At 50.0% G+C, this 13,199-nt stretch overlaps 1 protein-coding gene across 1 annotated transcript in view; it reads right to left on the bottom strand.

Moving 5' to 3' along the window:
* Window positions 1–13,199, bottom strand: part of THEMIS2 (thymocyte selection associated family member 2) — a 209,282-nt gene that overhangs the window by 40,627 nt on the left and 155,456 nt on the right. The window contains exon 3 of the mRNA XM_078682504.1: window positions 9,403–9,822. Within this exon, the coding sequence (XP_078538630.1) occupies window positions 9,403–9,822 (420 nt within the window). The remainder of the gene's footprint in view (window positions 1–9,402; window positions 9,823–13,199) is intronic.

Genomic DNA, 13,199 nt, shown 5'->3' with positions numbered 1-13,199 from the left:
TGACCCCTGCTATACCCCAGGCCTTAAGCCGACACAGAGAGGGTGACATGTTACCCTTGACCTGATCAGCCAGCCTCATTGGGGACCCACCTGGCAGCTTAGAGGTCCCATACAGGTCACTCCTGTCCCATGCTTTAAATCTGACACCAATGTGACGCTATCACAGTGCCTTGCTTCCCCTCTGCACTCCCCGCTTGCTGTCCCCAACCCCTATGAGCGGGCGCCATCCAACACTGCAATGTGCGCTCTCCACCTTCTTAAAGCTGGCGCTCCCTAAGCATCTGCATAAGGAGCTCTCCACCCCTCCCCACCCTACTATCCCCAACTCTCCACCTCTTGTGCACCCCGACCCCCTTTATAAGGGTATTCAGTTTTGCCTTAGTGCAATGGAAAGATGTTCCCTAAAATGCACTAATATACAACCCAGGCACAGAGTGGGCAGCACCAATGGAAGCTTCCAGAACGCAAGGGCAGCAGCAGTGACAGCCTCCTCGCGCTAACAGGAGAAGAGGAATGACGTCAGCAGCAGAAGCGCAAAGCTTCCCCATGTGTGCATAATAGGAGTTGCTGTTGCGACCTTTACTAAGCATTAATCAAGTTTGAACACATGATCATTTCAAAATACGATTGGACACACACCTGGCATAATGAAAAGGGGGGGCCCTCGGCCCCCCCGCACGCATGGCGGCGCGGCGACCGCCTCACCTCCTCTCCCCCTCGGGTCCTTCGACGGTGGGGGCGTGCCCTGGGGCGCGGCCCACCGCCGATTGGCCGGCGCCCCTCCTGACCCGGATTCAATGGACTGGTTCCGGGTCGGGGGGGGCGGGCGATAGGAGGGGCCACCCGGCCCCTCGGGAATAAGAGGTGGGGAGCGCCCAGGAGACCCCCTTGTCCCTGGACGCTCCCTCGCTGAACGCTGTGCCCCGCGTTCGGGGCTTCTTTGTTTCTTTAATTTTTTCCCGCTTTATATTTCAGATTGCGGAGCGGTTTCCTGGGGCTGGCTGTCGGAGGATCTTCCGCGTGGAGCGATCGCTAGCACCGGCCAGGGGCGTGAGCCGTCATATTACAGTGTGCTCTTATGTTCCAGGTCTTATTTGCGGGAGTACAGCGTGGAGCGGGCCGCCAGTTTCAGTGAGAGAAGCCGGGGGACTGCCGTTCGTTAAGAGACGCGAAGCGACTGCAGGAGGCGGAAACAAGAGCGGCGGTAACAGAGGACGAAGCGTGTTGCGGCCCGTTGAGAAGGCTGAGGAGGTACTGTGTGGGGGCAGGGGTTAGCGAGAAAGTACTCGCATTAAAAGTGTTTGGCGCGCATTTAGGCTGAGGAGGTATCGTGTGTGGACAGGGGTTAGCGAGAGAGTACTCGCATTCAAAGTGTTTGGCGTGCATTCAGGCTGAGGAGGTACCGGGTGGGGACAGGGGTTTGGCGAGAAAGTGCTCGCATTCAAAGTGTTTGGCGCGCATTCACGCACATTCGGTGGCCGTGTAACGAGAGTCTGGGGGGTATTGTGATTTGTTGATGGTTTGAGCGCGCATTTTCATTCGCGCCTAAAAAAGTGAAGCAGGGAACACCAGGGCAGCGCCTGGATGGGAGACCATATATAACCATTTGCACAATCATTGAAAAGAGGACAATTACCACGGCTGTGTTATTTATGAGTAAAGGAAGTGCATGATTGAAAACGAAGTACAATTGTACAAGAAGAGGGGGAGGGTAGTTATTGAGTGATCTGTTGTTTTATTGTTTTTATCATTAAAGCGAAGTGTACGGGGCAGTTACAGGTGCAGTATTGGTGGGGTCTTGTTGGGAGGGATATTGTGGATTCTGCTGATATTAATTGCTTGGGTGGAGCATAGCAACAGGGTGGTTAACAGGGGTGTTCAATTTTTGTATTCAAACTTGGTTGCCCAAAATCTGCCCCTGTTTCATTTCACGGCGAATTTCTAGCAGACGGGACCTAAGGGCATTCAGCACGCAAAGTGGTGGGGATCTGAGCCACAGTCGGTTTTTCTCAAAGACGTTTTTCCTGCTTTATTACATGGTATTAATACCTGTTTTCAATTCCAGGCAACTTTAACTACATTTTGGCACGTTTCAGTCGCAGACAAGGCACACGACGTGTTGAGGGCTGTGACCACGGATCATCACCGCCGGCGAGTGCACGGGACTGGTCGGTAAGAGGGGTACGGGGGGCTAGCATTCATTGCTCCAGGTGGCCGCCGGGGGAGTCTACGTTAGGTTTACTCACCCCCTTACATAAGCGGACAAGCCGCTAGTGTTGCGGTCGCCGTTGCATGGTGCTGAAAGCCCCCTGGTGACCCTCCATCTGAAAGGTACACACAGTTGACGGTTGGGAACTAAGTAGGCAGCGGGTGTTTTTTGGGGTAAGCGTCATGCCAGGTCCAAGGGGTGGAAAAAAGGGGTCCAACATGGAGGCTATGATGCGGGCTATGATGCGGGAGATGAGCGACATTAAGCAACAGCTGGGACAAATTAAGGAGCGGGAAGCTCGGTTGGAGGACAGCGAGGGCGAGGCACCGGGCCCGTCCGGGAGACCGATCCGCAAGAGGGTGGCACCATTGCCAAGAGGGGAATTTGTCACCCCGCAAGGGAAACCTAGGTCCAAGAGACCCAGGGAGGCGGTCCCCACCCCAGGCCCAGTGGATCCGTTACCCGCCGCACCGCCCGCGGTGGTCCCACCCCCGCATGTGCCTACACCCATTGCCCCTGTGGTGCCGGTGCCGGCAGGTCAACCAGTAGACGCTGGGTCTGCTCCCGCACCGGTGCCCACAATCCCGGGTACAGGCGGGCCACACCCGGCGCCCGCCCTGCCAGCTGTGCCAGGACCACTGGGCATAACCCCAGTGGTACCTGTTGTCCCGGGGGGTAATATAGATTCAATGCCACCCGAATTGTTGTCTCAGTTAACTGCCATGATGCCATGGCTCCAAAAAGGGGGAGCCTTCCCGAATGCTGCAGACCATGCGGCAGAGGCGGCAAGGTTTGTAGAAAAAATCAGATCGGCACCGGTCGCCGACAGTGTTGCATTGCCAATTTCTTCTCCCCTTGCAGGTCCAAGTGTTCCCCAGCTGGACGGAGTAAAAGGGCAGCCGCCCCCGGTGCCCGCACTTGGTAAGGAAGTGGCATTGCCGCTCTTGGGGGACGGTGTGATACCTTCCAGGAGCGAAAATCTAGCTCAGCATGTGTCTTTAGCTGCGAGAGAAATGATTTGGGCTGATAAATACGTGTACATTTATTCTTTATTGTTGGATAATAGGGAAATGGAGCAGGCAAAAGCACTGAAAGAGTGGATGCTCCCAAGTGAATGGAGGGCGCAGTGTACTAGATTCAGGGTTGAGGAAAATCTCAATAATTGGATGCAAGCATGGGCTGTTTTCACTGCAGTTAAGGCTGAGCGTCCTCCAGATCTGCAGGCTGCATTGGCTTGCTACTCGAGCAGGATTGTGGGGTGGAGTCAACAGTATTCTGGGGAAGCATGGAAGGGTTATGATGTCAATTTTAGGAAGGCATTGGAATTCAATAGAGCATTGCCATGGGACTCGGTAGATTCCATGGCTTGGCACAAACAGTTCTCTGACACTGCACCGCCCCCTCAGTTCGGTGCGGTCAAGGCGTTCACTAGACCGCAGCAGCCCTTTCGGCCCCCCCAAACGAGTGAAATACCTGGGAAATTTAGGGCAGGCGGGCCAGAGAAGAAAGGGGTGTGCTGGGATTTTAATAGGCGTACCTGCGCAAGGGCCGCGTGTAAGTTTAGGCATGCATGTTCCTCCTGTGGGCACCCCTCTCATCCAGAAACTACCTGTAGGTCCAAGCAAGGTAACACAGGACAGAGGGGTAGGGGAAAGCCACTATAAGTCAGACAGGTTACGCCCCCCCACTCCAGTGGATGTGGTGGCAATGATTCCATTGTTGAACAGATACCCTGACCACAAAGCGGCCACCCTACTCCAGGAAGGTTTTTCTAAAGGTTTTAGGATCCCGGCCGGGGGATACACAGGCAGTGCGCACTGTAGAAATCAATTATCAGTCAAACACAATCCGGCTGTTGTGGCCGCCAAAATTGACAAAGAGCTTTCCTTAGGCAGGATAACTGGCCCTTTTCCCGCAGTGCCAGTACCCAATTTTGTGTGTTCCCCACTGGGAGTTGTCCCCAAGAAAGAGAAGGGGCAATTCAGATTGATTCATAACCTGTCAGCGCCAAGGGGGGCGTCACTGAATGATGCCATTGACGAAGGTATCTGTAGTGTTAAGTATGCCTCTTTTGATCAGGCTGTTACCTTATTGCAGGCCACTGGACCCGGGGCGCTGATGGCGAAATCAGACATAGAATCCGCCTTCCGCCTCCTCCCAGTCCACCCGGCGGACCAGCATCTTTTAGGTTTCACCTTTAGGGATGGGTTCTACATGGACAAATGCATGCCTATGGGTTGTTCTATTTCTTGCGCCTACTTTGAGATGTTTAGTTCATTTCTTGAATGGGCCATGAGACAAGTGTCGGGCCATCAAAGGGTCATGCATTACTTAGATGATTTCCTCTTCCTCGGTACAGCGGGTTCTCAGGAGTGCGCACTGGCATTGCAGGAATTTTGCGTGCTCATGCGGGCTTTTGGGGTCCCGCTAGCGCCTGGGAAGACGGTGGGCCCGACCACCTGCTTGGAATTTCTGGGCATCGAGATTGACTCAATGGAGGGATGTTTTAGACTACCCAGGGACAAGGTGTGCAAATTCAAGGCATCGCTACAGTTATGCCTCCGGAAGGAGAAGGTCACTTTGCAGCAATTACAGGAGGTGGTAGGGCAATTGAATTTCGCACTAAGAATCATCCCAATGGCTCGCCCCTTCTCTCGCTCCATCGCGCATGCGATGAGGGGGCTGAAGGAAAAACACCACCGCACGCGCCTATCGTCTGAAATTCGCCAGGATATGCTCATTTGGATGGCATTCCTGGAAGATTTTAACGGTAGGGTGGTCTGGCCCGGCCCGCTCACGACATCGGCGGAGTTGGGATTATGGACTGATGCGGCCGGTAGTGTGGGCTTTGGTGCCATCCTAGGGAATAGGTGGGTCGCTCAACAATGGCCAGAAGAATGGAACACATGGGGCTTGCTCAGCAACATTGGCTTCCTGGAACTTTTTCCAATATGGGTGGCACTGATGGTTTGGCCCGAACACCTATGTAACCAATCAGTGGTGTTTTGGTCAGATAACATGACAGTGGTGGAATGTATCAATCAGCAGGGGGCGCGGTGTCCTTTCATACTTCGTCTGATCAAAGAAATTGTTCTGCGGTGCCTTAAACTGAATGCTAATTTTAGAGCCAAACATGTCCCTGGTGTTTTAAACAATGCTGCTGACTCCCTTTCTCGCTTCAAAATGCAGGTTTTCAGGGAACATCTCCCCACAGCAGACCCCTCGCCAGCACACTTCCCAGCAGTACTTTGGCAGATTGGTGCCCCAGATTACAGGACCTCGTGGTCGCTAGCCTAGCCCCCAGGACCAAGACGGCTTACGAAGGGGCGTTTCTGTCTTATTGTTCTTTCTTGGGGCCACAGTGGGAAGTCCTTTGGGCGAAGGAGGATGGGTTTGCAGCCTATTTAGAATGGATGCACAAAGAGGGGCGCTCAGTGGCAGCGGCGACCAGACATAGGGCAGCAGTGTCATTCTTCGCTCAAGCTAGGGGCTTCAGGGATCCCACTAATACCTTTATGATACGCAAGGCTTTAAGGGGATGGCGCCGTATACAGGGACACCAGAAGGATAAGAGGAAGCCCATGGGGTTGGCCCGGCTAACAGCCTTACTGGGCACGCTGGAGATTGTTTGTAACTCGGAGTGGGAAGTGCTTCTTTTTAAGGCGGCATTCTCCCTGGCATTTTATGGGGCGCTGCGAATTAGTGAACTTGTGGCAGGATCCAAGTCTGACATATTAGGTGGCTTGCAGAAGGCTGGGGTGACGATAAGGGGTGACACCATGTGGGTGATTATCCAGAAATCAAAGACCGATCAAGAAGCTAGGGGTCACACCATAATTCTGCAACGGGCACCCGCCAACCCGTGCTGCCCGGTGAGGCACGTAGAAGCACTCATGGGACGGATGGTCGGTTCAGCAGGCAGGGCGTTGCTCTGTCACGCCGACGGGAGCCCCTTGACCAGGTATCAATTCAGGAGAGTGTTCGAAATAGGGGTTACAAAAGCAGGTCTTGATCCTAGAGATTTTGGATCTCATTCCTTCAGGATTGGGGCAGCAACTGAGGCGGTGGCGGGGGGCCTCCCGGTGGAAAGAGTGAAGACAATTGGAAGGTGGTCATCAGACTGCTATAAACGTTATGTTCGGATTGACATGCTATGATTACTTGTCACTCACGCTTGGTCTCTTTCCGCTCTCTTACAGTTTCTCAGACCTGTTACGCAGGGGAGGAATTTGTCGTCGGGCACCGCCAAGATTCATCGGCACGGAGCGGCGAACAGGAAACAACAAAGAACAATGTCTGGATTGTTGGTCATTCATATGTGAAACGAGCGGAATGTGTATTCCTGTCAGGTGATAAGAAAGAAAGGGCGGCACAACTAGGGTTGAATATCACGTTCTTTGGCAGAGGTGGGTTGTGTCTTCACGAGTTTAGGGGTTTCTTCCAAGGGCTGTTAGCACGCCAGCGGTCTCCACCGTCAGTGGTGATACTTCACCTTGGGGAGAACGACTTGGCAACACTGGGCAGGCGCATCTTGATTGAAGAGATTATCTCGACAGCGGGTTGGATAGCTAGGACCTGCCCCGGGTGCACGCTAGTATGGTCACAACTCATACCTCGACTTCAGTGGCGGGGGGGTCATTCGGTCAGGGCGTTGAATCACTCGGTAAAGAGGATCAACTCACGGTTGGATAGGTTGTTTCGAACCCCCGTGTTACAATCAATACCTCATGGGTGCATCTGGGGTCACAAGTATTACTTGAAGGACGGGGTTCATTTGACAGAAGAGGGTAATGTCCTATGGTCTGACAATATCTGGGCTTGGCTAGAGGGGTGGGATAGGAGGAGTGTGTCCTTAGGCAGGGGATAGAGGGGGAGGCCAGATCGTCGGTTAACAATACTGGCCTGTGGCGGTAAGGTCATTATCGGTGAGCACATATTTGAGGTCTGAGGGGGCGGGCATCATCCTATGGAGGTTCCCGCCCGGGGGGAGGGGCCTGCGGGCCACTCCCAGTACTCCAGGGGCAAGGTAATATGCAAAGGAGCGCGGGTAGGAGTAGTTCACGCTTTCCTTAGGCTGGTAGCCACCCCGCGCGCGTGGACTCATGACGCCACCGGCGCAGAGTAAGGGCCCTCCTTTAGTGGGTAAATGGAGTTTGGGGCGTAGACCGGGCAATTCCCGGGGTAACACTGCGCATGCGCACTTCTAGGGGGAAGGCGCAGCTTGTAGGACCTGACACCGGTAGTGACCCTGCCATATGGCCAGAAATGTACAAAAATCAAGGTAGGATGTTTAGTTAAGCTAGGAACAACTTGTATTAGAGTTTTGTTAAGGTCAGGCTCTCAAACTTGTTGATAACAATTGTATAACTGAATGTCCTGCTGATTTTTGTATTCATTGTTGATTATGCAATTAAAACCTTTTTTAATTTCATACTTTAATAAATACGGCCGGGCGACTAGCGCCCGCCTTCCAAAAAGTAAAACACGTCTCGTGTCCACGTTCCTGGGTGTTGGGTGCCGGATTGGGGGGGAGGCGGCAGCTAGTCGCTGACCATGTGAAAAGGGGGGGCCCTCGGCCCCCCCGCACGCATGGCGGCGCGGCGACCGCCTCACCTCCTCTCCCCCTCGGGTCCTTCGACGGTGGGGGCGTGCCCTGGGGCGCGGCCCACCGCCGATTGGCCGGCGCCCCTCCTGACCCGGATTCAATGGACTGGTTCCGGGTCGGGGGGGCGGGCGATAGGAGGGGCCACCCGGCCCCTCGGGAATAAGAGGTGGGGAGCGCCCAGGAGACCCCCTTGTCCCTGGACGCTCCCTCGCTGAACGCTGTGCCCCGCGTTCGGGGCTTCTTTGTTTCCCACCCACCATCCCTTGGTACAAAGTTTAAGCAGCATTATGTCCGGTTAATGGTAAGTTTCAAAGGTATGGACCACGGGAGAGAGTAGGCTGTTGTTATATTTTGTGATCTGTTGTTAGGACTTTTTCCCCTTTGTAGAAAAGTGATGTGTGAAGTGAACTGTATTTGAAGATATGTGTCTTTAGGCCTTTTTTCCCTTAGTAGCTATACGTTGGTATTGTAATTTTGAGTAACATGAGTGAACCAAACTGTAATGTTATGCCAGGTGTCGTTAGGCCTTTTTCCCCTTTTAGCTATGCGTGGATACTGTTATTTATTAGCTCAGTGTAGTTGTCCTTTAGAATTTTTCCATAGGTCGTCGTATTTATTAGGTATGGGACATGCGGTAAGGTCATTATCGGTGAGCACATATTTGAGGTCTGAGGGGGCGGGCATCATCCTATGGAGGTTCCCGCCCGGGGGGAGGGGCCTGCGGGCCACTCCCAGTACTCCAGGGGCAAGGTAATATGCAAAGGAGCGCGGGTAGGAGTAGTTCACGCTTTCCTTAGGCTGGTAGCCACCCCGCGCGCGTGGACTCATGACGCCACCGGCGCAGAGTAAGGGCCCTCCTTTAGTGGGTAAATGGAGTTTGGGGCGTAGACCGGGCAATTCCCGGGGTAACACTGCGCATGCGCACTTCTAGGGGGAAGGCGCAGCTTGTAGGACCTGACACCGGTAGTGACCCTGCCATATGGCCAGAAATGTACAAAAATCAAGGTAGGATGTTTAGTTAAGCTAGGAACAACTTGTATTAGAGTTTTGTTAAGGTCAGGCTCTCAAACTTGTTGATAACAATTGTATAACTGAATGTCCTGCTGATTTTTGTATTCATTGTTGATTATGCAATTAAAACCTTTTTTAATTTCATACTTTAATAAATACGGCCGGGCGACTAGCGCCCGCCTTCCAAAAAGTAAAACACGTCTCGTGTCCACGTTCCTGGGTGTTGGGTGCCGGATTGGGGGGGAGGCGGCAGCTAGTCGCTGACCATGTTACAGCTGTTTGTGATTCTGCTTGCTGGCAATAACTAAGCTACAAAAATCCTTTTTGCGTGTTTTTCTAATCGAAGGTTACTGAAAAACTGTAGGCAAATGAGGCAAATTCACAGTACTGCCCACCCATTGAGCATCAATCAACATTTCATATACATGAGTCTATTCTCGAGAATTCATAGCTAACTGAAAATGAGTATAAACACAAGGAGACAATTTCAAAAATTTTTTTTTTAAAATGCTGGGACTGTGGGGGAGCGGGAACCAGCTCTGGGTACTGTTAAGGGAAAACTATCACAAAAACTTACACTGCATGATGGCGCTGACTTCATAGACTGGAGTGAGGGAGAGCTCGCTTCCACTCAGAGAGCTGCATGCCACTCGTAAACTGGGTACATTCTCGAGTTGCAGTATTTCGGTCAGAGTGTAGAGGTTAACCCCCTCGAATGCATAAAACTCTCCTTGGACAGTCAGTGGTATCCTGATGCAAACGTTCCCATGATCCTCTCTGGTGATACACTTTGCATATTTCGAATCAGTGGATAGACCTCTCCAAACGATAACCTGGAAAGCTTTAATCGTGTGTTTGTTAATGCTGAAATCAACTACAGACGTGAAGCTGCAATGCTGACGGTCTTTGGCACTGGACAAGTCTTTGGCACTGGACAACGCTCTGGAAACTTCTCCAACGGATGAATACGTCTTTTCCGGGAGGAGTATAAACTGACCTGCAAAATAGGAATGACATTTGCGTCAGTTAGTTTAGGAGTCAGTCTACAGCAGCGAAAGCAACCCATATATGTCCCTAGTCCCATTCACTCGACAAACATGTAATCTCCCTTTCAGCAGCTTGTTTGCTTCTGACCCTATTCAAACAAAGGATTTGTGCGCTCTCAAATGGCCTTTGATGGAGCAGGGTTTTTGCAAAATAAAACCTGCTTGAATTGCATCCTCAGTAACATTTATTAACAGTGTGCGGTGAAAAGTTATGCCGTAAAATAACCTAACATGAGGGAAAATGCTACTGCGCAAGCGCGTACTAAAGCACTGAAGTAGGTTGCAAATGCTTTTTGACTAACAAAAATAAAAAGGATTAATTCTGCTTTTGTGCACTTTATTAACGTTTGCTAGGAAAATAATATTTAACATGGGTTGCCCATGGATAGATGCAGCATTGGGTGGGTGCGTAATGGAAAACATTACAAGAGATTAATATTGCCTGTGTTTGTTTATCATAGAAGCATGGTTTTCTGCTCTACATGATACTTTGGGTTAAATGAAAATAAGAGAAAATAGAAATAAATCTTGAAATTGAAGGGGAAGGTGGACGACGAGTGTCCACAAAATCCTGAGTGTCTCAAGAGCTTGCATGAAGAAACAATAATCATCGAGCTGAGGAACATTTCCTCCGAAGCGGCATAAATGGACTAATGTTATACAAAGTTTGCTACATAACTGGCATGAAGGAATTAAAAATGATGACCCGAATTTGTATTTCCTGGGATGGATGCTGACGTGATGAATAAATAAACAATAAGACATTGAGTAAGATGGACATGGCGAGAGTGGTGTAACAGTACATCCCCTTCTTTAACCAATCAGGTGTAGAGAAAATCCCCTGTTCCGAAACAAGTGTGGGTTGGACATTTGGGTTTTAGGGTATAACTGGGGTTCCTGGTGGGAGGAGTTTTAAGAGTCCGTTTGGGAGTCCGCTAGAGACGGCTTTGGTGTCATTGTCGTTGGCTTGCTGTCCTACCTGTGTGAGCAGAGGCCTTGCTTGCTATCTCCTGTTCTTCAGCTGTCTGTTCCTGTCTGCTGATTCCTGACTCAGTCTTTGCCTCTTCAATTATTTTTGAGGGGCCTTACTGCTTTCATGGCCAGAGAGTAATTACTATTTCAAATTGGGTTAGTATAGACTGGAAACTGAATTTACATAACCATTGCAAATGTATTTTGTCTCTGAAACTTTTGTCTCTTCGCCTTTCCACTCCTTTATGCACTGTCAATAAGATATGAATTTGTCATTTTCTCTTCTGATATTGTTTGCCTTGTGATGATCTATGATTTGTAATATATGATGGTGCAGATGAGCATTATTTTCACAACATTTAGATAAACATTATAAATATAAAAACGAGTCTGTCATTATTTAGAGGTGGTTATTCTAGTTTATGAGTATTTTTGAACCATGTATTAGTTTGCCAAACCCTGACAACTACATAAAGATTGCATCACCATATTTGGTATGCTAGGAATGAAGATACAGATTGGATATAGGTAAGTCTGGTATTCGTTTAGAAAAATTCACTAACCCAGCGTGAAGGGACTTGGTGGGTAATGAAATTGGGCCTTCACTGTAGAAATGGATTAGTCCCTGATCGCTGGATCACCTTGTATCTCAAAAACAACAAAAAACAGTATTTGCCTCTACACCAAATGCTACAGCACATGATTCTCAATGCAAATTGGAACACGTGCATTTCACAAATTGCACTCCGTGTGCACAATTCGCTTTGAATGTGTGCAAGTTACACTGTGGCTGTGCAGCTTGAATCTGCTTGCACAAACATTTCTCACCCCTTGATAGGCCAATCTAAGCCTGAGAGGAAAACCCACAAATTGTACTGTCCCTTGAGTCGCCAACTCCTTTCTGGTCTCCATTTACACCCTCGTCCGGCCCAGTGTATCATGGTTAAAGTCAGGGAAGAACAAAGGCCCAATTTTCTGTAGTCTGTATGCCCTCAAGACTACATCCCTCAGACAGCAGCTCCACCATCACAGTTCTCCCGCCTCTGCGCCCCCAGGATGCTGGATATTTCCTGTATTGTCTCCACATCTGGAACAGAGAGGAAACCCTTGAACCATGAGCACCATTTCCTCTCGGCAATATGTCCTAGATGTCGATCCTGAAATCTATCTCAGTGATTGAGCACTGAACATTCACTGAAGGCCAGCCAGTCTCCCATACTCTGCCTTCTACTCCCATCTGGTCTTGCTTCAGTTTTCGCTCTGCTGGACTGACACTCCAATTACATTCCAATGACTTAACTGTAGCGTCAGTGTTCTCAGTCTTTGTCGCCAGCTCCATGTGGAGACCATTTATGGAGCATAAAAGTGCTTGTATTTATGTGCATTCCTCAGTTGTTAAAATAAGTCCTGTTTTTGTCTTCCCTTTTCTAGCATAGTGTCCACCATAGCTGACACCTACAGGCAGACCAGGTAAGAATCAGCAAGGATGCACAACATTCAGGATCACTGCAAAATGTGCTTCACCCAGACACCCAGGAGACACAATGTCCTCATGAAAGGTATCAATTGTGGGCTGATCTTCATCCATTGGGAGCCTCTGCCTTCTCTTGTCACCTGGGGTGACCACAAAAGGGCAATGTTAAGGTACAGCGCTGAGAGGGCAACATTCATCACCTGTGCCCTCCAGCAACTCCTCACCTTCAGTGGGGGGGCTGCAGTGTATGCCCGAATGCCACCTTAAGCTCAGGAAAATCATGTTTGTGAGAGTGAGCTCCAAATGCCAGGACACCCAAGGGGAAAAAAGTAACAATGATTGTAATCTTAATTTCCGCAAAAAGGGAATTTGCATGAAAGTGCAACAATGCATGCATGGTCTTGTGATCAGTGCAGAAAGGGAAATAGCATGCTAGTGCAACTATGCATCAAGGTGATTGTAATTCTAATTTGTGCGGAAAGGGACGCTGCATGTGTTGGACGCCTCTCTGCATGGTCATCCTCAAACTTTTTGCCTTCACCCTCCTGTTTTCTGACTCAGTTTCTGTTTTTTCTAGGACTTTTCCCAGGTTACCACTGATAACCAGTACTAAAGGCTTGTGCTCTGTCCTTTAAACACTGTGAAATTGGGTTACATCTAATTAACACATTTGATAAACATATAAGTCCCTAGTAAAGTGGTACGACGTGTACTCAGGGCCTGTACATCAAATGCTATTAGTGGGCCTGCAGCAGTAATTGTGCCACCCACTTAAGTAGCCCTTTAAACATGTCTCAGGCCTGCCATTGCAGTTTTAACTGCCATTTAGACCTGACAAAATACACCTTTTCCCAGATCTAAACCTTCCTTTTTAATACACAT

This window comes from Lissotriton helveticus, chromosome 3_1 (assembly GCF_964261635.1).
Source record: "Lissotriton helveticus chromosome 3_1, aLisHel1.1, whole genome shotgun sequence".
Classification (NCBI taxonomy): Eukaryota; Metazoa; Chordata; class Amphibia; order Caudata; family Salamandridae; genus Lissotriton; species Lissotriton helveticus.
This window is presented reverse-complemented; position numbering and strand designations above follow the sequence as displayed.